The 27,781-nt window shown below is 45.0% G+C and overlaps 1 protein-coding gene across 2 annotated transcripts in view; it reads right to left on the reverse strand.

Annotated features, from left to right (window-relative positions):
• Positions 1-27,781, reverse strand: part of TBC1D8 (TBC1 domain family member 8) — a 559,729-nt gene that overhangs the window by 194,374 nt on the left and 337,574 nt on the right. For both annotated transcript variants that reach the window (XM_078658030.1, XM_078658029.1), the window contains exons 6-7: positions 22,114-22,321; positions 17,862-18,056 (exon numbers count right to left, since the gene is read on the reverse strand). In XM_078658030.1, the coding sequence (XP_078514156.1) occupies positions 17,862-18,056; positions 22,114-22,321 (403 nt within the window). The remainder of the gene's footprint in view (positions 1-17,861; positions 18,057-22,113; positions 22,322-27,781) is intronic.

The following is a 27,781-nucleotide window of genomic DNA, read 5'->3' on the forward strand; positions in this document are numbered from 1 at the left end:
AATCCTCGCGCTGCTCGCATGCAGCTTGACGATTGCACAGCGAGCCTCTGATGCGAATCCAGGGGCTACTGGGACCAGAAAGCAGAGGAGCTCTGAGGTACAAGGCGGCAGAAGCAGCATCAGGTACTTTTAAAATTATTTTAAATTTCCCCACCTGCACCCCCCCACCAGCGTCCCCTACACCCCCACACTCCCTCCACCCACCCACCACTGTTAGTATGTGTCGGCCGCCACTATAAATATACACAAATATTACTTTCATATTCTTACCCTAACCACATATTTCCCATTCATGGCACAGTGACAAACGCACTGCCCTATAACACCTGATATTTGCAATTGTTAGACATGACGAATAGAGCATTCCATCTTTACCACCATAAGCTATTTCATTAACACTGCATACATAAGAACAACAAAGGAGGTTAAGTAAAGATCTGGGACAAGGAATAACTATGTGTGTCTAATGAAAATGTACAGAAAAATGTAAGGAGGGCCCCTTTCTAGGTGTGTCTGGGACCAGGAGAAATACGTAGAACAACAGATAATGTCGCACAGTACAAGCAATGAGCTATCCTATATGGTCAGACTCACAATACTTTTAAGGAAGAAATGTCATGAATTATAGGCATATATACCTACTATCATTAGGCTAGTTACGGTAATGTGGCAAGTAATACTGATATTACTAAAAGACAAGAGTTAATGCAAGGCCAACACAATTTTTACAGTGCAACAAAAAGGCTGTTCTCAAGAGTTTGGTTAAACAAGCATTTACAATGCAACGGTTTCGCCTTTGGAGAAGTTAGAGCTATTGGCATTGTAAATGACAAAATTTGTATTTATGTGTTGGTTTTGAAAACAGATAAATAAATGGCATTGTCATTTACATTGCCAATAGCTTAATATCTCGCAAATGTGAGAACTATTGTACCCTACGGACGAGCTCAGCAGACAGCAATTACTACCACCCACACACCCAGAGCCAGCCACACCCAGAGCCCCCCCACACACACACACACACACACTGGAGCAGTCACACACACACACTGGGGCAGTCACACACACACACACACACACTGGAGCAGTCACACACACACACACACACACTGGGGCAGTCACACACACACACACACACACTGGAGCAGTCACACACACACACACACACACTGGAGCAGTCACACACACACACTGGAGCAGTCACATATACACACACTCTGGAGCAGTCACATACACACACACACACACTCTGGAGCAGTCACATACACACACACACACACACACACACACACTGGAGCAGTCACATACACACACACCCAGGGCCAGCCACACCCAGAGCCCCCCACACACACACACACTGGAGCAGTCACACACACACACTGGGGCAGTCACACACACACACACACACACACACTGGAGCAGTCACACACACACACACACACACTGGGGCAGTCACACACACACACACACTGGAGCAGTCACACACACACACACACACACTGGAGCAGTCACACACACACACTGGAGCAGTCACATATACACACACACACACTCTGGAGCAGTCACATACACACACACACACACTCTGGAGCAGTCACATACACACACACACACACACACACACACACACACACACACTGGAGCAGTCACATACACACACACCCAGGAGAAATCACACACACACACACACACACACACGCACACACACACACACACACACACACACCCAGGAGCAGTCACACACACACACACACCCAGGAGCAGTCACACACACACACACACACCCAGGAGCAGTCACACACACACACACAGTAGAAAATTGTCAAGACCACAGGAAGCAACACAGAGGACTAAAAACGCAGGTAACTGTTTAGGTAACACTGTGTCAAACTGCACAGCATTTGTTACCTTATTTTCTGATCTCAGCTCTCTAAAACTGTGGTTGTGTACGGAGCAGCCTGCTCGAGGCCCTCCTTCTGCTCCTGTCTTGATAAATGATCATATAGCTGATTTAGTTTCCTTTTAACTAATATTGGACGGGTTACCGCCACTATAGAAAGCAATTTAGAAAACACCTGCCCATGAAGTCAGATGGCAAACAACAAAAAAATCGAAAGCTTCTGGTCGAATCTCTGACCTCGGAGGCTGACACGGTTTGATGGGAAATTTAATGTAATAGGTAGCGAAAGCCTAAAAGGCCTGTTGTCAGCAATGAAGGCTGAAAGTTAGCAGAATTAATATAACTGTACAAAGGAAGGGCCCTCCAGGGACACGCCTGGAGAGCGAGGGTAATGATGGGAGTGGGAAAAAAAACAGGACTGCGGAAACCGTTTGGTCCTGACATTCTGTCACCTTTGCTAAACGGGGAATAAACAAAAATAAAGAAACCTAGTCTAAAATCGCTAAGCGTTCCTTAATGTCAGCGCTTGAAGCGGGGACAAAAGAAAGGGCCGCTACACTCCGATTTGTGAACTCCAGTGCAGGCGAATTTCATTTAATTGCACCCCTTGACGCAGGGATGGCATATTCATTAGGGAGCCGCCGATCATACTTACATTTGCAGTTTGAGCGGGAGAAGTACGAGACAAAAAAACATTATTCGCAGTCTCTGGTGATGGCATTAAAAAAATAGAGTTAAAATAAGCAGAAAAGAACAGCTTTCCCCAACTCCTGCATAAAAGATAACATGTCACATCGGCGCGTGAGGATTTCTTCCCCCCCTTCTCGACATGAAAAAAACCTCTAATTGCAGTTTTAAATGCCTAAAATGCCATGTCCACCCAAGGCCCGATGCTATGGTTTCGCCTTTTGAAAAGTTTGATCTATTGGCATTTTGATTTTGCACAGCTCACTTAATCCCCGAGCCTAAATAGTGTTTGGTTTTTAGGTCTCGGCTAGCCGCGCGAAGCGCGTCTCCGCCGAGCCCCTTTTGTCGGCATGTGTGCTTCCCAGGAGACAGTCCTGGCCGCGCGCATCGCCTTGGAGGCGATTTGAAAGTGACACGCGCACGCGAACGAGCGCTGCGGCCAGGCGCTGTCTCCTGGGAAGCACACACGCATGCGCATACACACACAAGCGGCCACATACATGCAGAGAGATTCCCCCCCCACACACATACACACGCGCACGCACACAGACACACGAGTGCTGCCCCCCCACACCCCCCTCGCACACAGACACACACGTGGGCGCCCCGCCCGTAACGCCTCAGCTAGAGACGCCTTCGCGGGCCGGACAGAGCCCCACCGGAGGAGAGCCGCCAGATTGCCCCAGGAGCCCCGCCTACGCCCGGACAACAGACAGCACCCCCGACGGCCCGCAGAGCCCCTCGGAGGCCCCGCTCCAGCACCGCATCTCTTCAACGCTGCCACGAGCCGGACCTACCTCCGGGCCTCTGCTGAGCCCTGCCGGTCCTCAGCTGTTCCCCGCATTGTCCGCGGCATCCCGGACCCAGGTACTGTTTAGTGTGTGCTCGAGGGCGCCGTCACGGACTCGAAGGTCCGCCCCTCATGAGATCTGTTTGCTGACTGTTAACCCCTTGCAGGGCACACACGGAGCTCAACACTTCGCCTCAGCAGGAAAAATGAACAGCACATTTTAGGAAGCATTTTTTAAAGTCTTGGTGTGCAGACTGCTAGCCATTCACGGATTTTAAATTCTGCTCTTCCTTATTCAGATCCTCTGTTCGTATTCAGAATTTAAAGGCTGCTAAACCAGTATTTGTATTTCAAGGGCAGCATATTTTTCCATAAAGATTTAAATAGACTCATTCGGACGACAGTCACGGAAAACGCAAAGGTCCTTTTAAAGTGTAACATTTATTTAAACTTTCCAACGCAAAGCTGTACAGGCAGAGCTGAAAACAAGAGCCGTGGGGGAGAGGAGCCCGTTTTTGGCACGTGCGCACAGGAGACATCGTTACAGCCCAATCTGTCCCTTATCGGTGGACAGCTGTGTCCATCCTACGCAGCACGTGAACACAGCGCACGGTTCATACTCTTCAGTACACAACCACTCACAGGCAGTACTTTAGGTGGGCCGGTACTGAGTACCGATGCTTTTTATGTTGAGAAGGAGAGTACCTGCACTTCTCACGGGGATCGTAATACTTTTAATTAGAGAGTACCGGCACTTTTTCAATTTCAAGCACTGCTCACAGCTCCATTTATGCACCTGTCCCACAGGTGACACAGCGACATTAGCTGCGTCGTTTTTCAGGCTGTGTTCACTCACGTAGGTCACTCTTGGGAGACTTGCCCTTCGAGTATTCATCTGGGCAAATAAACTACTCTTCATACAGCGCTGTCCGCCCCGCGAAGTGGCTGGGACGCACAAGCAAAATGCAAAAGAAATGGCCATATAACACACTCCTTTCACTTATACATACAGCACACACACACACTCCTATCACTTACACACACTCACAGTCCACACACACACACACGCATACACTCTCCTATCATTTAAACATACAACACACACACATTCACACAAAATAACCCACCCATTATGTTTTGGGAAACTGAAGGCAGTGCATTAAGCTGCAAGTGTGGCTTTGAAAAAAAGATGGCTGCTTGTCGATGGGAGGTACTAAGCCTTGTGGACTTGAACCTTTAGTAACACCAATACAGACTTAGCTAAAAATTTAATGCAACCCATTGTCATATACAATGCCAATAACTCAAAACTTTAATGCTGCGAGACCTATTGCATTGCAAATGCTTGTCTTTTTAAAGCGAAGGTGTCCTTGTGTAAAGTAACATGTACTTTTGTAAAGAGCTCCAATTCCTGCAGTAAATCTTCTAGAATGGAATGCTGACCGAATAATACTCGAGGGGAGGTGGAGGGGAGGGGGAAGGAATGGGACTGAGGGGTGGATTTTGTAAACACCTAGAAAGCAGAAGAAAAAACAAGCATTGGAAATGCAATAGGTCTCGCATTAGGAAAGTTTGAGCTTTTGGTATTGTAAAGGACACTTTTTTTATTTATGTGTTGGTTTTGAAAGTAGCAACATTAATAGCTTTGTCAGTTACAATGTCAATAGTTTTAACTTTTGCAAATGTGACACCTATAGCATTTGTAATGCAATGTGTGTTGTATTAACGTGACTTAGATGTATTGATATTACAAATAACAATGGCTTTTAATTTTGTAAATAATTAATACTTAAATAAAAGTTATTGTAATTTATAATGGCAATAGCTTAAACGTTTGTAAATAACTTTTGTGAAGATTATGTTCAGTGTATTTTATTGTGACGAAAATCCAAGAACATTGCAATTTGCACCTACACACACACAGAGCCACACACATATAGATGTGGTGGTGGTGGATCTGGGGGATATGGTGGTGGTGGATGTGGTGGTGGATGTGGTGGTGGTGGTGATGGTGGATGTGGTGGTGATGGTGGATGTGGGGGTGGATGTGGTGGTGGATGTGGTGTTGGTGGTGGTGGTGGAGGTGGTGGATGTGGTGGTGATGTGGTGGATGTGGTGGTGGTGGATGTGGTGGTGGTGGATGTGGTGAAAGTGGTGGTGGATGTGGTGGTGGAAGTGATGGTGGTGGGTGTGGTGGTGGATGAGGTGGTGGATGAGGTGGTGGATGTGGTGGTGGATGTGGTGGTGGTGGATGCGGTGGTGGATGTGGTGGTGGTGGTGGATGTGGTGGTGGTGGTGGATGTGGTGGTGGTGGTGGATGTGGTGGATGTGGTGGTGGTGGTGGATGTGGTGGTGGTGGTGGATGTGGTGGTGGTGGATGCGGTGCTGGTGGAAGTGGTGGTGGTGGATGTGGTGGTGGTGGTGGTGGATGTGGCGGTGGTGGAAGATAGAAAGGGGAGGGGTGGAAGTGGAAGTGGTGGTGGTGGATGTGGTGGTGGTGGATGTGGCGGTGGTGGATGTGGTGGTGGTGGATGTGGTGGTGGTGGATGTGGTGGTGGTGGATGTGGCGGTGGATGTGATGGTGGATGTGGCGGTGGATGTCATGGTGGATGTGGAGGTGATGGTGGATGTGGTGGTGGTGGTGGATGTGATGGTGGTGATGGTGGATGTGGTGGTGGAGGATGCGGTGGTGGTGGTGGATGCGGTGGTGGTGGTAGTGGTGGTTGTGGTGGATGTTGTGGTGGATGTGGTGGTGGATGTGGTGGTGGATGTAGTGGTGGTGGGTGTGGTGGATGTGGTGGTGGTGGTGAGTGTGGTGGATGTGGTGGTGTATGTGGCAGTGGATGTGGCAGTGGATGTGGCAGTGGATGTGCATGATATGGGGTCCGCAGACGTTTTGGTAGACTTTTCTTTACCACTTACTATAATTCTCGCCAATGCGCTTGAAATGCTTATTTCTGAGAAGTGACTGTACACTCTAATTAAAAGTATTACGTCTCCCTTGAGAAGAGCCGGTACTCTCCCTCTCAAATAAAAAAAAAGTGCCGGACCACAGAACCGGCCCATTTGTATAACTGTTGAATGTTAGCTGGCGGGTTGATGAGCTCTCGGTCACAGTCATTCTCTCGTGCGCACGCCCATAGGCTTTGTGAATTTACATATGCAAACATTGGCACTCGCCCTTCCCTAAGCCAATAGATGGAAATGCTGGCGCTGCCGAGCCAGTCACGCTTCCTGAAACCCGAAAACCTGTCTTCACGCGATTGTTCTAAATCAGCACAAACGCTAACCTGTCCCTTCCGCATTGGTTGTTTCCCAGCCAGGGCAGGTGTTTGTTTATATGAAAACTATAATTAATTATAGCAAAACAGTGTCTAGCGCAATAAGCGTTTTAAAGAGGAGAAATAACTGCAGCGGTGCAGCCCCAAGGACCAATATTTTTTTATAGGGAACCGGCCTCGTACGTCTGTGAAGCATGAGCGGTAGAATTTAAAGTAATTTCAGTTATTTTGTGTTATTTCCGGAGCGCAACCGTCACAGAGAACCTACGGAATACAGCAAAGCCGGCCACGTGACAAATTAGTAATTTTAAATTTGTATTTTGTAACGGGGTGAGGTGGAACACAAGACAAAACCGATAGCGTTGAAATTAAAAGCCGTACGTGAGAAGGGCAGACCAAATAAGGAATCAAATCGGCGCGTTTACCTTTGCGAAGGTGACTGTGTCCAGAGGCACTGCTCCCTTGGTATGCAGAGCATCGTTACTTCTCAAACATAGCGCAAATAAAAGTAGCGCGAGAGCCGCAGCGGCACCACTGCCTGACGCAGCCATGGCGAGAATGGATCACATGAGCGGATCGATGCCTGCGGCGTGGGAGGTTGGGCAGCACGCGTGTATCCTGTCTGAGCTTTCAGTACCAATGACCGTGCTGCAGGGGTGGCCTGGACGTCGCGCTCCATGGAAGGCTGAGAAGGCAGGCCAAGCGCCCAACGGGGCATTGGTGCTGTAGCCTGCGGACGCCTAGGTTGGCAAACCCCAAGCAGGAAGAACGCAGGAGTAGGTGAGGCTCCTAGTGCTAGCCATTGGTGCAGACTTCATGACACGGGCAGGGGAGGGGGCGGAGTGGGGAGAGGGTGTTAAGCAGCAAATAAAATATATACAACCGGGCGCCTGCTAAAATATTAAGCGCGGCGCCCATGTAGTTAATACTTAAAGTTACAATGCAGTACAACGAGGAGCAAATAGTGGAAAAGCGAGCGCAGTGGTGCACCCTAAGTGCGGCGCCAGAGTTTCCAAAAATAAAAAGAGATGTTAACAGAGTTGGGCAAGCCGTGCGGAATTACAATGAGAAACAAGACGGATTGAAGGCAGAGAAGGGGGGGGAGGAGAAATGCGACATGGCGGGCAGGGGAGGGGGCGGAGTGGGGAGAGGGTGTTAAGCAGCAGGGGCCTTTGAAGTGAAGCTAAGCTTCACTTCAAAGGTGTGGGAGGAGTGCGCCTGAGGGAACAGACGGCGATTTGATGATGTGCACGCGCATTTTAGGTCAATGCGCTTGCGCATTGACCTAAAAGCCACGGGCACAGCACCAAATCGCCACAGTTAGTTAAACTTTGTTTAAAGCCCTATAGTCTCGCTTCTCTCAATGCGCATGCGCATTGATAGGTCACGAGACCTAAAAACGCGATCATTCCCTTCCAGAGGATTAGCCTTCTTCATTTGCATGACCATCTCGAAACAAAAGAGATTAAGATTTCCTGTAATCATTCTTTTCAAATGCCTGTAATTGCATTTGCAATTAACCTAGGGGTCAAACCCCACGTCACAAAGTACCTTACAGGGGGTCTGGGCTTGGAAAATGGATCGTGGGGGGTAGGGGCACTGAATCTAAAACAAAAATACGTTTACTTAAAAGTCGTTACATCGAATTTGAGCAGTCTGACGCCGCACTCTAAATTATGCGAGTTCAGTTTTACCTTCTAAGGCCTCTCGTGTCTGATAAACAAGTCGACTCAAATTTCAAACTAGGACAGGGGTGAAAAAAATAGAGTGTGCGGCCGCCTGGTTATCCAGGCCCACGGAAGAAAACCGACAAAAAATTAAGTTTTAAATGAAGATGAGAAACGGGAAAATAAATTAAAATTAAACAAATTAGCGAGAAAGGTGTTGAAGGAAATAATGTTGTATGGCGGGCTGCAGTGTGTTCTGAGCCGGCAAGGTCTGTTCCCCGTGTAACAATGCGTGTGCAGGGTGCAATGACCCGGGCCCACCGCAGGAAGCAGGTCATCTAGGCTTCCCCCCCACCCCACAGCTGGAGGGCCCGTTGTATGGGCCCTTGCGCCGTCGGGAGAGCAGCGCGCTGTGTGCAGGACAGACCTGGGCACAGCGCTCCTTTTGGGGTTCGGATTTCCCAGTCGGTTCAGCCTTCCTTACCTGGGAACTGCGCAGAGGAAACTAGTCCACGGCCCCCTCCCCTCCTGGAAACAAGAGAAGGGCATTTTTTCGGTGCCCTCGGGGGTTTTCAACTTTTTTCTCTCTCTCCGCGCTGCACTTTCACCCTCATTTGAGCTCTGAAATTCTGGCCCATTAAACTGTCCGTTTGACGGAACATCGATTTGGTTAAAGCCCTTGGAAATGTAGGCTCTGCGGACCTCCGAGCAGCTCCTGGACTTCAGGTCTCCCAGCGCAGAGGCGATCATAACCCTCGAACTCCCCCATACCGTGGGAAGTATTTACCCCAAGACAAGTACCCCTGTCATCCCAATATACTTAGCCAACAAGGTCGTATTTGTTGTGGTGGTTGTTGGCTGCAGTTTTATTGGGATCATAAATCACATCTGGGTCATATACCCGTCAACACCATAGCCAATAAATCATATCTGGGTCATAAACACGACATCCTCATAATCATAAATCATCTGGGTCATAAATCATACATGCCATCGCCATAGTCATAGATCATATCTGGGTCATAAACATGTCATCATCATATTCATAAATCATATCTGGGTCATAGATCATGCATGTCCTAACCCTAGTCATAAATCATATCTGGGTCATAAACATATCATCATCATCATAAATCATATCTGGGTCATAAACATGTCAATCATCATATTGTGCAGATCATATTGTGGTACATTCAGTTCGTAGATGGCACGCCTACCAATACAGTTCTTTTGTTAGTCACGGGGCCACGGCAATGAAGACGGGTCGAACGTGAGGGGAGAGAGAAGAGACGGAAGGAGGAGGCCGAGGGAGATAGAAAGGGAAAGAAAATGCAGCGGAGATCGAAAAACCACAGTTCCATAAGAGGAGGGGAGTGGAGGTGTGTAGAGCTGCATGCAATAAAGGTGGCAGCAGACGGTCTTGAGGGGAGAGGACTTGAGCAAGTGGACGGGGGCCTGGCGAGAGCGGGGGCTTCGAGAGAACGCCGGCAGCAGATGCTAAATGCTGGCTTTGTGCAAGTCGAGGTCTGTTCATCTTGAAACGCCGCCAAGTTCTTCAATGAAGGCTTCGCAAGGTCAGCGCCGCGGTGACGTCACCGGTACAGTAGGAGAACCAGGGAAGCGGGCCCACTGCAGCCCGGAGGAATGAGCCTGTGAGCGAGATTGAAGAATAGGGACGGAAAGCCCCCACTGCAGCAGTGAAGCTGCCGCAGCGGGCGAGGTGCGGACACGGGGCCACGGCAATGAAGACGGGTCGAACGTGAGGGGAGAGAGAAGAGACGGAAGGAGGAGGCCGAGGGAGATAGAAAGGGAAAGAAAATGCAGCGGAGATCGAAAAAAGATTAAAAGAGCGAAATAGCATGAAGAGCGTAATTGTCGCACTAGGGAAGGACTGTTTGGAAGCCTAATGCAGACTGAAAGTTTGCAGGGAGGCGTGATGACCCGGGCCGGCCAGCCAATCACAGCACGGCCCGGGAATGACATCACGGGGGTGTCCCGGGCCGGCAGCCAATGACAGCGCGGCCCGGGACAAAGGGGCGGGGCTTAAAAAAAGTCCCAGAAACGCCCCCGAATCGCGTTTTCACGTGAAAGCGTGATTGACAGCCTCTGTCTCCCAATGGCTAGCCTCCATTTATGGAGCTAGCCAATGAGAGACAGAGGCGGAACCAAAGTCCATATGTAGGATCATGAGGTTTCGCCGTGGGAGGAGCAACTGCTACGCAGTTGCAACGCCCAGGACGAAACCTAAAAAGCATACATATGTTTTTATTACATACAGCTGTGTATACAGTTTGGTATTGGTAATACATTAAAAACATACATTAATACAAATCACAATAATTGACAATCAATCCAAAATGTATAACATTTGTAAAACAAGAATCAAAGAAACAAGTGTCGACGCGGCGTTTCGTTTTTTTCCAAATACAAACACCTTCTTCAGGACAGATTCTCGAACATAAAAACAAAATTGCAAGATTTCTTAAACTCAGTTGTATACTGGAGTTTATACTGCCTCCGGATCCCTTTGTAGATATATGGATCTGCGGGCGTTTAATACTTGTTATGTTATGTTAAGGCCGTACTTTTAGAGCGCACGGCTACCCCAGGGGGTGTCCCAGCGCTTTGTCAAAAGGGGCCTGAAGTCCAGAAAACACAAAGGCAGAACCGCTACCGTCACAGTGATTACACAGAAAAGAGCATGGTCTTCAGCTCTTTCCTAAAAGCTAGGAGGCTATTAGCTTTGCGGAGGGAAAGAGGGAGTACTTGTTGTGGACATGTATTGAAATGACTTCTAAAAGAATTTATGGAAGGAGTACACACTGTCCAGGGGAGCCACCGGTCTGGGGGAAATACTTCTTAGTTGTATTTCATTAGTAGGGTAAGGGAATCGATGCCACCGTAGACCTTCATCTGCTGCTTCTACTGGCACATCAGTCTTAGGGATTGACCTCCCGTGTTTATGCAATTTAAGTCCCACTCTTTTGGAAAATGCTCGGCCTCCCTGCTCCTCTCCGGACAGCGTCACCGGTTCGTCTTTTCGTTTTGGAAAAGTAGAATCCAAAACGAAAATGTTCGAGAATCTGTCCTGAAGAAGGTGTTTGTATTTGAAAAAAAACGAAACGCCGCGTCGACACTTGTTTCTTTGATTCTTGTTTTACAAATTTTATAAATTTTGTATTGATTGTCAATTATTGTGATTTGTATTCATTTATGTTTTTAATGTATTACCAATACCAAACTGTATACACAGCTGTATGTAATAAAAATATATGTATGCTTTTTTAACCAAACTCTTGATAACAGCCTTTTTATTGCACTGTAAAAATTGTGTTGACCTTGCATTAACTCTTCTCTTTTAGTAATATCAGTATTACTTGCCTCTCCCGTAACTAGCCTAATGATAGTAGGTATATATGCCTATAATTCATGACATTTCTTCCTTAAAAGTATTGTGAGTCTGACCATATAGGATAACTCATTGCTTGTACTGTGAGACATTATCTGTTTTTGTTCTTAATGGAAAATGTAACCAGAAGCAAGAGAGAAGAATTCCATGTTCCATAGTACATGCAAGTTCAAAATTAGAGAGGACCATGAACCTTGGCCAAGCCTTTCAGGCAAATAAGAAAATGGTAAGGGATTCTTGAAGCAGAAGAAACTGCCATAGTTACTTGGAAGTAGAACCTCTTAGAGAGTTATGATATTAAACCACTTCAGCCCATGTTGTGTAGACAGTCAGAACACTGCTTCATTGTTAGCTTCATGACACCATGCTTTGATTGTCACCTTACTAACAGAATCCTATAACGCCACACCTCTGCTTGCCATTTTCCTTTTGTGTCCTCCACCTGAAGCATTAATAAATCCAACCAAGAAATGAACTATTCTTGTTTTAGCTTTAGTCAGACTGAAAAACTTTCCACTCTGTCTAAAAGAGAAGGCCTCTCCTCCAAGTCAGTACACCATCATCACAGAAATAAGCACTGACAGAGCAAAGCACACATCGTAAAATATGTTTTTGACAATTATGCATCAATTGAGTGTTTTACAAACTGTCTATCCGCCTTAAATGTGACTTTTCGATCGTTGTCTCAACTCTTCGACCAATCCCGTTAGTAAGTCGTCATTGCCTCTTTGTACTCATTTCACTTTGATCAGTGTTTACATGTTGTAATTCCCTTTAGATCCAAAAAACTAAGGTGGCCAAATGCCTCAACAATGTGGGAAACATCATTTCTGCAATCTTTTTGATGTTGCCCAAGTGACCCGGAATAGGCTGAAGTCCATCACAAGGTTAATATGGAGGGACAGTAGAAAAGAATCATGTACCAGATGCCCCACTAATCAACAAACCTGCAGGCTTCAACGCAGTCAGTCATGAAGTGTATCTAGGGTGCTTAGGCATGGCGATCATGTGGGTCTTAGGTGGTGCCACCAAGTTTTTTTTTTTACTTTGAGCGGTAGAAAACATGGCCAAAATTGGGTTCAATTTCTCCATGATACAACCTACATATTGTAAGGTTCCACTGAGGACTCTTTCTGCTATTATTTTTATTTTGATTACAATTACACGAGTGCTCTGTGTTAGTCTACTGCTGAGTAAACGAAGGCTTAGCTCTCCAAGGTAGGGTTTTCCCACCCACAGATGACCGAACATAGCTCAGTGCACCAACGCTTGAGCGTGAAAGTCTGAATGGATGACAAACTTATAAAGCACAAACAAATGCCCGAGGATGTCTAGGTGCTGAGCAGTTACTCTGCAAGGGGGCGAGAGCGTCATCCCTCTACCAGAAACAGTTACAAGGCTAAAAGCCAGATTCTCAATGCCTTACAGAAAGGAAGGCATGCCTCCAAACAAGGGATGGATTTGGGGAGAGTATTCCAAAGCTTGGAGGTCGTCACAGCAAAGGCTCTTCCTCCCCATCTTGCCCTCCTAAACCTCGGAGTAAGCAGCAAATTCTTCTCTGCAGAGTGCAGCTTTCTAGTGGGAACATAGCGTTGGAAAAGCTGTTTCATTCCCTCCGGGCTCGAGTTGTTAAGTGCCCTGTGAACAATGCACAGGGCCTTAAACACAATCTGGTTCTCAGCTAGGAGCCAGTGCAATTGCTGATTAGCAGCAGAGACCAAATGAAATTTCGGAAGATCCAAAACAAGTCTTGCTGCAGCATTCTGGACAAGCTGCAACTTATCAATGGGTGTCTTGTTAATGTCCAGGTAGACTGCGTTGCAATAATCCATCCTGGATATAATTAGTGCCACAGCTGCTGGTTTACGCGCGGGGAGAGAGAGAGAAATTGAAATATCTTCCTAAGGGTCCTTATAACCCAGAAGCAGGATGAGACTCTCTCATTGACCTTAAGATTAAAAGACAGATTGTTATCAACTAGAACACTGAGATTCTTTGCCTAGTCAAAGGGACAAGGACATTGTCCAAGCATTTCTGGTCACCATGAGAGGGTCCATATAGATTGTTGGCTACCAAAGACCAGAACCTCAGTTTTGTCGCCATTCAGTCGTAGTTAGTTATTTACCATTCAAGAGGCCACGGCCTGCTGCAATTGTGGAAATTGGCGGTGGAGGCCTCTATATCTTTTGTGATAGACACAATTATCTGTGTGTCATCAGCATAGGATAAAGCCTGCAGCCCAAAGGATCGAATAAGCTTAGCCAACAAGGAAACTTATATATTGAACAGGGTGGGGCTCAAAGATGAGCCCAGCGGAACTCCACAGACCGTAGATATAGGGTCAGAGTAGAATTGGTCCACCAGCACTGTCTGTGACCTATCCATCAAGAAGGAAGACAGAAGCTTAAGGGCCAAGTCTGTCACCCTAATTTCCTGTAGACGGTCAATCATCCTTATTGGAAAGATGTAATTGAAGGCCGCGGATAGATACAACAGAATCAACACCACAGTCTGCCCAGTATCAACCATGATACGGATGATATTGACTGCAGATATTAGTGCAGTCTCAGGCCCATGGTTACTCCTGAATCCATACTGAGAGGAGTCAAGCAGATGCCGTTGTTCTAAATAAGTCATCAGCTGGGCATTTAGGTGTTTCTCCAAGATCTTGGCAGGAACAGGTAATAAGGAAGAAGACCAACAGTTTTTAAATTCAGATGGATCGGAGTTGTTTTTTTTTTAAGCAAAGGCTTGACAACTGGCGTTTTCCAACTATGAGGGTGGCATCCAGAGGAAATGGCCAGATTGAAAGTTTGTGTTAGGTGGGCAATAATAATGTCTACTCCCAACTTCATCAGTTTCGGGGAGCAAGTTCAAGTGGGGAGCCTGATTTGATCCCTCGTAGAAGCGGGTCAGTCTGTTCATAAGATAGAGGGTCAAAAGCAAGCAGACAGACATCCCTCCTCTTAGTCTGTGGAGGACTAACGACTGTGGAAATTGGGCACAAATCAAGAGTTCGGAATTAATACTATCCAAAGAAGAGTACATCTCAAAGATTTTGGAGTGAAAATATTTGGCCATACGGTCACAAAAGTCCTGCCAGCTCTCGTTTTAGGTTGGAACAGACGGTATAGATTGATTAGTTTGAGTAGTTCACTGGCGGACTTAAGCGATACTATCTTCTGATAGCAGTATAATGATTTCTCTAGTTTAATGGCTGCTTTATATTCTGAAAACTTAGCCTTGTGATTAGTTCTTTCAATCGGATCATAGAGTTTACCCCAGATAAGTTCTTGGAGGCGACAGGCTTGTCTAAGTGTTCTAAGCTTCTATGAGAACCAACAAGCAGTGGGCTTTTTTCTCCCTGCATAAAATTCTTTGAGGGAAGCAAGAAAATCAACGGAAGATGTGAGTCAATTCGAGTATTCTATGGCTGCCAGATAAGAGTCAATGTGTTCAGTCCAATCTTGGTTGTTAAAAGCCCAAAAAGAGATTCCTTGCTTATACATTTGTAATTTCTTTTAAGCACCTTATTAATCCCCTTAGGGGCAACTTGAAATATTGCAGAAAAAGAAAGGGGAAAAGGGACAGCGTGATGGTCAGACCAAGAGAGGGGAAGGGGTTCATCCACCTTAAGACGATGATCATTAGAGAAAATACAGTCAAGGATGTGTCCTGCATCATGGGTAGCTGTGTTTACTAGTTGGGCAAGACCGCAGCATAGCATTGTATCTTTAAAAATCTGCAAGACTTGCAGGAAGCACTGTCAAAATGAAAATGAAAATCTCCCAAAAGGATAGGGTTTCGTTTCCCAAGGTAGGGTTCTATAAGGTTAGCAAACTCCATGATAAAAGAGGACCTTGGTCTCAGTGGCCAGTAAGTCAGGACTCCTGCAAAGGTTTCCACCGGGAACACTTTTAGAGAGAAAAATAATGCTTTACAGGAGCCTTTGGGAGTAGCTATTGTCTTGATAAAGCAAGTATAGGAAGCCTTATAGATAATGGCCGAACCACCCACAATTTTTCCTGCTCTATCAAGTCGGGAGAAGGTATATCCCTGCAGAATAGCATCAACCAGGTCAGGACCAGAAGAGTCCAGGTTATTTTAATACCACGCAACCCCATATCTGATATGGTGTCTGTGCCTTCTGGGTAACTATCAGGCCCTTAACATTGGGGTCTGGGACGCTGTAGTAACTGAAATCCAATTCCAACCTTCAGAATATCCCACACAAGTTCTACACTAAGAGAAAAGTCACTATGTGTAAAAGTATTTTATGTCAACAGTCTCATCCTGTTGCTTAACACATGTAGAATAACCCCACATAATATTATTAAAGCAGTACTGATGCATGTCACCAACAATGAAAATAATATGAACTTCACTAATGCAGTTGAAATGCCATTTGACAACCTAATACCATAAAGACTGCTTCTATGCAGTATACTATGAGTGTATGGAGTAGTTTAACTTGCATTTAGAGGTTAAGATTCAGGTTTTCAGCAAGAAGCTGTATTTATCAGTAGCCGTGAGACAGAGTTTCCTCAAAAGGAAAACAAACATCAGAAGAGCTCAGCTCCTCTCTTCTCAGACTTGGCTCGATACCGACTGGATGCTACAGCAGTATGGCAAATCTGGCGGTCTCTGTCAGGGTCTCTGGAAGTATCTTGTGCAATAACCTGGGTGAAGGCCTTCCTCTCCACTTAAGTGCCCACTTGATGAGCCTTATATATTTTTGACCACCAGGACTATCCTGCATGGGGGGGGGGATTTCCTACATATCATGTATGTCAATTAAACACACTAGTGTAAACCAGTATGGTAAAAATATGTAAATTCAGACTACATTGTTTATTTATTTTCTTTATCTGACTTTGAAATATAGATAACAAGGCCCTTGTCCCAGACTGATATAGCATTAGGTGTCTTATCATTGTCATCGTATGGATGATTTGACACTTTCATAGGTTCTTCGAAAGAGAAGAGCAGACAGCATATAAGTCACAGGTAGACATGCTGACAATCAGGCAGAAAAATGAGTTTTGGCTGCCCAAGATGGGATCTGGCCTTGGGGTCTTTACGTCACTACATTCTGATGCAGACAATGCACAAGAGTACATTCAGACTGATTTGTAGTCTGTGGGCCAAGGGGTGCTGGGTGCCACAGAGTACACCTAGGTTAAATTTCTCAGATATAACACTTACTCTTTCAGCTTATTTCAAATTAACTATATGCTTACAAGAAAGAGTGATTACTTTAATGTGTTAAAACAATTAAAATATTGTGGCATGATCATAAAAGTGGTTCCCTATATGGACATATTCTGTGTAAATGAGCTTTACAGTGCAAGTGTATTGCAGCCTTTGAGGAGTCCGCAATCAAAGAAACCTGCCAAGAAATGTCTTTGCACATCTGAAATGTTCAAGTGATATGCAACGTAGCCACCTAGATGAACATCCTTTCAATTAATAAATCCATCATTCATTATATTCATGTAACGTCAATCACAGGACTGAAAAGCCTTTACTCTCAAGCAGGCATCCGTGATGTGAAATCCATGGCAACTCTTTAGATGAATGAAAATTTTGACAGATTTTAGGTTGATAAAAAACTTATGACTAATTTCATAAAGTATTCAAAAAGAGGATAGTTTAACAGTGAGTGACTATAGTGGAAGTCCATTTCTCACCAACTGCCCCAGTTCAAATACCTATTGATAACCAACAATAGCAACATGATACCCATCAGATAATCAATTATGTCACCAACTATGTTCTACACCACCTCTCTATGTACATACTGGTCTAAAGGGACCATATACAGCCGACTCGTGACCATACATTCGCGTTACAAAGAATAAATCAATTTCATTAATTTCTTATTCAATTCTTTCAGAGTGCAAGTCTAAAAAACCTATATGTATACATATTCTAAGCTTCTACAAATTTGTCTGGGTTGCACAAAAACTGCACACCACTTGTCCATTCAGAGAACTGCCTCACAAGGCTACAGTTGTTTTCATCATAGTATGTTTTTACAAATTATTTTAATTTAAACAATTCTGTAGAGCAACCGTTTAGGATCGCACATTAGTTTTGGGAAAACAGCAATTAATAGGTTTGGTACCATTTCTTCGCTGTTCAAGCAGACTTCAAACAATGGGTTGAAGGCGTTCACTTGTTTAAGTCTCATAAGCAGGTTTTCCACTAGGCTATCTCTGTCCCTCAAATCAATGAATTGGAAGGCCATTTTATGCCGTATGCTGATGATGATGGGATTTGGAAGGAGGCTGGTGTCTTCCATCTTCTCCACAGTAAACACCTGTCATGGAGGAAACCACAAAATATATATTAGAAACAATAAAATAATAAATAAAATAATAAATAAAAAACAAAGGAAAGGTTTCATCAAATATTTTCAGAACTGTGTGATGGACATTGTGGGTAATGGACAACGGAAGCAGGGTACAAGCCTACCGACCACAACATTATTTGATCCATTAAAATGTTTGTGTGTAGAATCTTTCCAAAAAATATCACTACCTACCAAAAAACGAAACTGAAAATAATTTGAGAGACACCAACAGGGGTGGGGGCAGAGTTATATCACCTCATTTACACACAATACTTTATACAAGAATCGAGTAGAAGACTATAGGGGGATATGAGCCTCCCTAATCTCTCTTGTAGGTTAGCAGCCTACTAACTGTTTGAGTCTCATCCTGGCATGTGGAGAGTGTCTGACTGGTTAGGGCACAATGCATGACCCAACTAAGTCTTGTCCAACTGTAAACTGTCAACCTTCAAAAACTGAGACGGCCTCTTTCCTGTAAGTGAATGTATGCAAGATCTTGCCACTAAAGACTGCATAGGTACTCCTGGTCACCAATTTTGATTGCTGCATCATTTGCCTTCCCTTGTATTTGGCTAAAAATGTAAAAGAGAGAGGATATCTTTTGCTAGCTTCTGCTCAAGTCACCATTGTGACTGCTGTTCCTATTGTCATTAAATACTTTTGGTCAAACAATGAAGCCTTCTGATTACCTCATGGCTCAGTTTACACCATATAAATATCTTTAAATAACCAAACAATTCAAACACCGGCCACGAAACACTACTGAATATCTGGGAAAAGCTGGCTCCCTACTTTGGAGATGTTCAACTATTGTCTGGAAAGAATGAAGTATCATATTCAATAACATGTAAACTGCTTCTGAAACTGGAATGTAATCAAGAAGTTCCGTGCCTGCTCTTGAATGTGAAGGTTGCATTCGGTCTTGTTTTGATGACACCTTATGCCTAGAATCGTGGACATGCACACTCTGAAGCAGCCCTCAGGATGCAAACGGCATGGGAATTTAAATATTTAATATAACCGGCAAAATAACTGTGGCTATTGTTTGGTTTGGCCCTCTTGTAATTCTCTTATGCACTGGTATCTCATTAGGTTCTCTGATAAGCAGAGGTCTTTAAGTCGCTTCTGAACTGAGAAGAAGAATTTCAAGAAGAAGATGGGCTATGTTTTACTACTCAAAGCCTATTGTGCTCCACAGGAAAGACTTTGTCTTCTATTTGACCTTATTCCACCTTACACAGATTATCCTTCTTGTTTTAGAAGGGGATCTGTTGGTCCATCTTGAGGTGTAAGATTAAAATTCTTTCATTTGTTTCTTGACATCTCACTGTCAAGTTCCATGATGTAAGTTAGAGATTCTTCCTTTTGGTCTTACCTCTGATCTCAGAGCCTTTGCAAAGGTACTGACAATAGTGCTGTTAGACCTGGCACCATTGGCGTGGATCTCCCTTCCATTTTTGCTTTTGTCTCCTCTGCGTTTGCTGGTGTATGTGCTCTGGGCGCTGGGTCACTGCCATTCAGTGCCACAGCGCGAATGCTCCCTATTGTAAATTGACTGTATGAATTGGTATAATCCTAATTGACCCAAGGAACGTGATAGGAAAGTCGAATTTAGTATGCCTGAGCTCCAAATATGAAAGTGCATCTTTTAGTGACGATTATTTTCATCTTCCGCATTTAAAACTACCATTTTTGGTAAGTAGGTATTTTCTGGCCTAATCCTGAACGTGTGCTCTGCTGTTATGTGTGTTGGCTGTCTGGTTTTGGAGGGTCAGGGCAGGCTAAGACCGACCTGGATTAAATGGAGAGATCTGAAGTTAGAGTATGGGAAGGGGTGACCCTTTGATCGGAGCAGCGTCGTGCCTGGCAAGGTGAATGATGGCTCCACCTCCCACTGTGCGTCTGAGGGCGGACCCCCTCTCCCTGAAAGGCAAGATGAGCATCGTAAATAAAGTGCTCCAGGACTACACATAACTGGTTCTGGCTGGGTTCAGTGATTTGTGACTTTTCTGAGAACAAAGACTTTTGGGGTATAAAGAACTGTGCCGAAACCCCAGCACGTCGTGTTACTTCTGGATGTCAAGTCGAACCTCTGTCCGTGTAACTAAAGAGAAAGGACTCTGAAACTTTCCTCCTTCTTGCTGAAGTAACTACCCAAGTGCCTGATTTGAGCTTGCCTCCTGCCGAAGTCTCAGGGACATTAGACTTTACCCATCAGCCGTCCGGATTCCTATTTGAGGGGGATTCTACTCGCAGGTGAGGCCTCTGTTGAGAATTCCACAGCATCTGGCTCTACTGTGGGGAACACGGGCTGAAAGACATCGCATCGCTATTGTGGGCCGCCGCAGCTGAGGAGCAGTGCCGCTGAGTGCCCGCATTTGCCATCCTACGAGAATCATCGTAATCGCTATTGTGGGTTGCTGCAGCTGAGGAGCTGTGGTGCTGAGTGCCCGCATTTGCCGTCCTACGAGAATCATCGGAATCGCTATTGTGGGCCGCTACAGCTGAGGAGCTTTGCCGCCGAGTGACCGCACTAGTCACATCTTCGAGGATCTTGTTACCACCTGCGTGTGCTGCTGGGTGCTCGCCTTTAAGTCCCGTCCCAGGATTATCATGAGTGCACCTAGCGGACCGCTACAGCTGGGAGCTGTGGCAGTTGTGAATCCGCCTGTTATCACCGTGGCTTCCTAGTGAGGCTGCGTGCCGTGCCCCTTCAAATCTTAGGTACACTGTGCATCACCAGGTCGCGTGGACCCCGGCCTCGAACTAAGGTCGTTCCACACGCTTTTGAGTCCTCTATTGCTTTTGGAGTGAATCTGTAATTATGTGCATTGTGGTTTCTCGATCGCTTTTGAGCCTTATGTTAAGCCTATATAAAGATACTTATTTTTCTATAGCTACTTGTGTGGTGTCCCTTTGTAGTGTCCTCACTGCGTTAATGTGTATGGCCATAAATGCTTCACCCACTGCCTCTGAGATAGGCCTGTCTGCTCGTGCTACGTTACCACAGGGTTGAGCAGGGGTTATCAAAGGGTGTAGCCCCCTTACTCTGACTTAGGAAGAAGGATCCCTATTTGGACCTCGGCGCCAGCCGCTGCCAACTAGAGATTCACATTTCTAACAAGTGCACATAAAGTAATAAAAGGTTCTTGTATCATCATATCCATGTGACTAGCAATATCCTTATATGATAGTGGTACGTGTCTCCTATATAGCAACGTAACACAACAAAGCTGAAGACAAATTCAACTCACTGAAATACCATGACAAGTTGCAGATGGTTTAAATATGACCGTCTTAGACATAAGTAAGAGAGAGAGGTGGGAAAAATAAATAGCAAGTTGTGTTATTACTTCAAACAGTAGCTTGCCTGGGCATACCTCTGTACCAGTTCTGTATATGCATGGCTAGCTATGAGAGCCAAGTTGTGTCTGTTTTATGTGTGCGAGGAAAGATTCCAGTGTTGATTGGTATGTGGAACCTGATAACAGTATTCTATATGCATATTGTATAGCACAAATCATGATTTGATAGTGACTTAAATCAAAATTCTCAAAATACATTTCAATCAAATAAAAAGTTGGGATTGGTGTTTCTATTGACATTATAGCATCTGCATTAATGCAGAAGATCAGCATGCTTAATAACTCATTTAGTAGGAGTGCACAATCAGACATTTTATAGCAGTTGGGGTAGACAACCAAGTATTATAAGTAACAAAATACTCCCTGCAGTACGTTAAAAGGTTAAACAAATTCTGCTTTGGTCGTTGGAGTTCAGTGACCAAATGGAAATCAGGATAATTCCTCTGTATAATTTGTAATATCCTTATATGATATGGCTATGTGCCTTCTTTATTGCAACGTACCACAGCAAAATTGAAGACACACTCAACTTGCTGAAATACCACAAGTTGAAGCTGGTTTAAATATGACCTCCTTAGACATGAGTGTAAGAGAGCAAGGTGGGAAAAACAAACAGCAAGTTGTGTTATTACTTCAAACAGTAGCTTGCCAAGGCATACCTCTCTAAGTGGAATGACAACATTGCAGGAGCCATCTTCTTTGCTGGCAAAACAAATGTAGCTGTCTGATGCGTAAATCCTGCCCACTGTGTGGCAGCGGCTGAAAGGTGTCCACAGAGAGCAATCCGCCACCTCATGCAGCCTCTCCTTCCGGGGAAGCTTGAAGAACGCCCGGAATAACTCGTTCTGCCACCGGTCTTGCAGATCCCTAGTAGGATTACAAAAAACACAATTGAGATAAGAAAACTAACGTTTAGGATACCTCTTGGTGTCCCAGCTAGGGGCGAGATGCAAGCCACTGTTGTGCATGATGGCCCCCACGTTTCAGTTGTCCACAGCTGTCAAGTTTCCAATTTACTTATGTGTGACATTTCCATATTTGCTGTGTCCCCCTGTGTGACATTTCCTGGCCTTATTTGTGACACCTTAAGAGACAAGTGGGTAACCTGGCACTGAGAAGCCACCAGTGGAATTTCCATCACTATACTATCTCTTTAACAAAGAAAATTCCACTTGCGGATTCTCTTACAGAATTAGTCTTTCCTCTAGCAGTCAGAGGACAATATCAGCAACCCCCTGCCACAAATACATCCCTGAAGGTCATCTTCCAACATCCTTATATGCCAGTGAAATAGTGTGATTGGGCCTCTTCCTTGCAGGCCTTGGACCCTAGATTACCTTGGTTTCATTAGCTACCTTGTCATTCACAAGAGGAACTAACATGCCAATGCTGCTGTATATTCCTACTTTGATAGTTACCAATGTGTTAATACAAACATTCCTAGTGGAAATAATGGCTCACATGCCCCATAGATATCCATTAAAATACTGCATTAGAAGCCTAACATGGTATCCTCACATTCTTTCACGAGGTGTGAGTAACTGATCCTCTTCGTATTTTGTTTTGTACTTGTAGATCTTCATCTATTATGAGAAAAGCAAAACTACAAGGACCAGAATGAAAAAGATTAACAAGCATTTGCAAATCAATAGGTCTCGCATTACTGAAAGTTTGAGCTATTGGCGTTGCAAATAATAACGCAACGCCAATAGCTCAAACTTTCAGTAATGCAAGACTTATTGCATTGCAGTGCAAGGCTGCAGGTGCAGCAGCTGATTGAAGGGTTGATTAGCGTCAATTGCAAAGTAACTAGCTCTGAAAAATAACTCTTTCCAGAGTGAACCGAGAAGCCATCTTGGTGAGGTCTCTTCCCATTGGAGAATGTCCAGTGGCACAAAGAGCTACCCATAACAGCCATATTGACAAAGCTCCCGCCTGATTCAGGTTGTTACTAGGCATCATGTGGTCCCTGAGAGCATGCAAGGCCATGCAGTGATCTTAGTGTTAAAAAAATAACTAAAATTACAAGACAACATGTTCACGATCACTCTTCCCAACTGCCCGGCTCAATGTAACAGATAACGAGAATGAACTTACTCATCACATACACTACATGAGGTTTTGCAATTGAGAAAAGCAAGGCAGCAAACACCTCCATTAAGGATTACAGCTAACTTTTCACAGTGGCAATGCAGAGAAAATACACCTATCTAGCCTTGACCACGCGCACAAAGTTAGGCTGATTAATACGTGACAGAAGTGGAGCTTCAACTCGGGCACCTCCTTTCTTTATTTCTGCAAGTGCTTCCTGTTTAGGTTTAATTTTTGTGACATTCATCTTCCTGGCACCAACAGCGATCAGATTCTGCTCCAGGAACGTCCAGAAGACAACGCCTACGTCACGTTATAAAGAAGCGATCTTGGAGGGGTTGGTAGGGGCAGGCTAGAAGTGTTATGGGAGAGTAGGCACGTTTAAAGCGAAAGCAAGTTATTAAAAAAAAAATCTAATGAAACGAAGCGAGGCAGCGCCTTACTGAAGATTTGGCTCGTTTACATGACAAAGCATATCTGTTGTTTCCCAAAGTATGTGCTTAATGCGGCACCCCTGGCTACTTTTTAAGGCGCACTAGGGTTCTGCAACACACGTCATGAACCACTGAGAAGCGGTTAACTTTAATCAAACAAAAAGCAAACAAAGCAATATTGGCTTGGTCCTGGGGCAGACAAGGTGTGTTGTGGAGGGGTAAGGGGGTCTGCATGATTAAAGCTAAAGAAACTAATAACAAAATCTGATGGAGCATAATGCAAGGCAGCCGGCCGTGGTGAGGGGAGGGAGGGTCTTTAAAAGATAAAGCGTGGTGTCCATGATCGGGTGCAATGCTGGGCCACGAAAACATGTGGAATCCTGTTTTCTGAAGCGGAGAGCCTGTTGTGGCTGCAGCAGCAGCTAGGAGAATGTGATTAAGAAAATAGTGCTGACAAACAGTAAATAAAACATACTGAGCACAACACATGTAACAGGGGCAGTCCTCATGGGACGTTACAACAGGATAAAAGGGGGCACTAAGGAGGGACTACTAAGCCTATTAACAAATCAAAAGCCACCATTTACAAGGGACAGTAACAGGAGCCAATTGAAAAGATGGGCGGAAAGTAGGCGGAGCTCAAAGTCCATACCTGAATACAGCATGTCTCGAAGAGACAGCGCAAGCGCTGCCTAGAAGAGACCTAAAACATACAGGAGTTGCATGTGACATGAGGCTACTTCAGATCAATGCTGTACTAAGGCTTTCATATTCTATTCACTGAAGCTTTTTATGTGATAACTGAACAATTTGGTATGAATGTACTTCTTACAAAAATAATGTGCTTTCAGGTTTTTGCTTGTAGGAGCAATAAAAATAGCAGATCTCTTTAATCACACGGTGTTCTAGTGTTCTTCCTTTTCTCCTGACAAGTTATGCCAAACATGCCCGTGGGAGATTAGAAATCATGTGTTCCACTCCAGATTGTTTTCATTTAAAAAAATACTTTCAGTAGAAAATAACAGCATTCATCAATTTTTTTGTTGCTCCATTTTCTGTATTATAAACCATGGTAACAATCAACATCTGGCAAGTTGTTCCTGATCACGAGTGATATTGTGTTTAACTGACATTACTCAGAAGGGTCAGCTATACTCCGTACCCTGCATTTGTGTCATCTGTTCAGCCGTACGCTTCTCAGATGATGTGCTGCCTGTTTCTGTTTTACACTGCCTGCTTCCAGTGCCGGAGATCTTTAAGTGCACTGCCTGAATGTGGCGGGCCAGGAGGTACGCCCAGTTGTAGGGGAACATTCTGTATCAGCTGAGAGGGCATCACTTTTCTTCAAAGCACATATTGGGGTTCAGGAGCACCGGCTTCTTTGGCCTTCCCGTAGAGAAAGGGAAAAGACAGAACATACAAGCAGGGCTTTAAGTGGGCCGGGTCCCTCTGGGTCTCAGACCCGGTAGTAATTAAAAAATGGACATTAAGACGGGTCCCTACTGGGCCCTGGAATGATGTCCTTAGTTGTAATGGCAAAAGCACTAATCTTATACTGAAGAATGAATGTAAACACGGTTAGGTAATGTCAGCGGTTAGGTAATGTCAGCGGTTTAGTTCCAGTTTATATTTCACATTTTACTTAATCTTGCATTCGCTACGATTGTTAAGTACCTTGCAGAATGTTGTATTTTTTCTGTGTAGTTTATTATTCTTGTATAGAGCATACTTTCAACTGAGTCGCTTCATGGTGTTTAGAACTGACAACACGATTGACCGCTCTGTGGAGGAGGCTGAAGGCAGTGCAAGTGTCTCACTGTGCTTGTCAGTGGGTCAAAAAGGTGTTAAAAATTCATGGTCATCCAATCCTTGGCCCCTCTGCAGAGCAATGCCAGTTACAATTCTCATTCTGTGAAAATGTGTGTGAAGAAGGTACACAGCTATCAAAATATTGACAAGGCGAAAGTAAAAGATAATGCAGTGCTTAGAGGTGAATGAGTGTGTTATATGTGTTTTGGGGGTGGTGAAGTGAAGGAGATGCGGGAAGTGCATTCAGAAGGGAGTGAAGAGTAGACGTGAGGTGTAAGATATGCAGATGGACAAGATGTGGAGAGAAAAAGGGCATGCATGGCTAATATAGTGCGGCCATAACGAGAGAGATTGAGAAATTGAAGTCCACTACACCCCTTCCACAGGCCTCGGTAATGTTTAATTAACAGACTCACCATTACAGAAGTGACGCATTTTGAATATTATTTGCAAAAAATCTTTTTTTTTTCTCTTGTATATTAAACAGCTAACAACAATTGACAAAGCCAATAGACAACATTTTGGCTGGATGGCACACTATGGAATTGCAGAAATGTAGATTATGTGTTTAAGGCACACCATTAATCATATATGCTACGATCCTTTTAAAGATCTCCCACTTTTTTCATCCCACTTAAAGCCCTGCATACAAGTCTAACAGACAGCTCTGGGAGTGAGCTGAGCAGTGACCGGGTCTCAGACTCTCCACTCAATGGGGCTGTACAACTCATCTCAGCCTCTTCACATGTTGCACTGGCAGATTAGGTGATCACATCCCTGCAGACCGACATGTCCCATGAATCTCTGCGACTTCATACACACGCCCAACTGTGGCGGAGACGGTAATGAAGCTATGCTCCAATCACAGAGCAGGGCACTTTCAATGGGGAAGATAGAGTTGCTTGGTTGTGACTATCCATCTGATTGGCTGCATAAGGCAGAGAGATGGGGGAAGTCTGCAATACGCAGATGAAGGAAAACAAACCCATTAGCAGGCTGTCCCTGGAGCTCCGCTCACATGCGTGAATAATTTAGGCCTGGAGGTGATGCAGAGAATGATACAGTATGCGTTAATCTAACACGAGATGCGTGGTACTTGGCAGAGCTGGGTGTCACCCTCTCAATGCAAAGCTATGGGTGCCTGTGGGATATGGGGGGTCCTATGGGCCTGCACCTCACTCTGCAGGGCGCCCCCCATAACATATGGTTATGCCGCTGGCCCCACCTTCGTCTTCTGTTGAACAATACAAAAAAAATGATGCTCGACAATTCACTATTTACAAGAAGTCATGAAACCAGACCAACAGCCATACGGTGGGAGACAGTCCTTCTAGCATCAAGACGAGGTGCAGAACTGCAAGTGACTGTTAGAAAACAAATACCATTCTCAGACCAGGGAGGCAAGCACAACCAAAAGACGGATTATTGCACATGCAAAGAAAAAGAGGCGAGGTCTACACAGTAAGACTAATGTGGAAGAGGTGTGGCGCCGCGGCTAGGGCGACTGACTCCGGAATCCGGGGATCAGGGTTCGATCCCCGGCACCGGCGGCAGATTAGCCCAGCACCATGTGACTCTGGGCAATAGCTTGCTTAATCTTCCCGACGGCCCCCAGCGCCTAGAGACCCTTACGGGTGATTGTGCTCTTTACAAATGTGGATTAATATTATTATTCTAATGTGCCATCTTCGTTTTTAAAAGCTCCTAGTCCTGGCTCGCTACCTGCCACTGCGGTTCCAATATTTCATCTGGACCAAGCATTTCATTCACAAAAGGGCCTAGCCTTTTGTAAAGAGAATATAATATGTATTTGCCAAAATAAATTGGGTTTGCTGTGGCATAGTCTAGGTACAGACCTGCCACATGCCTCTGCACAATCACACATAGATGGTATGTTACTGCTACTGCCACACGTGTGACTTATACATGCGCATATGCAGACAAATCAGCCAACACAAATAACAAAGCACAATGATTTGGATAGGTAGTTGAC

Source organism: Lissotriton helveticus, chromosome 8 (genome assembly GCF_964261635.1).
Source record: "Lissotriton helveticus chromosome 8, aLisHel1.1, whole genome shotgun sequence".
NCBI lineage: Eukaryota > Metazoa > Chordata > Amphibia > Caudata > Salamandridae > Lissotriton > Lissotriton helveticus.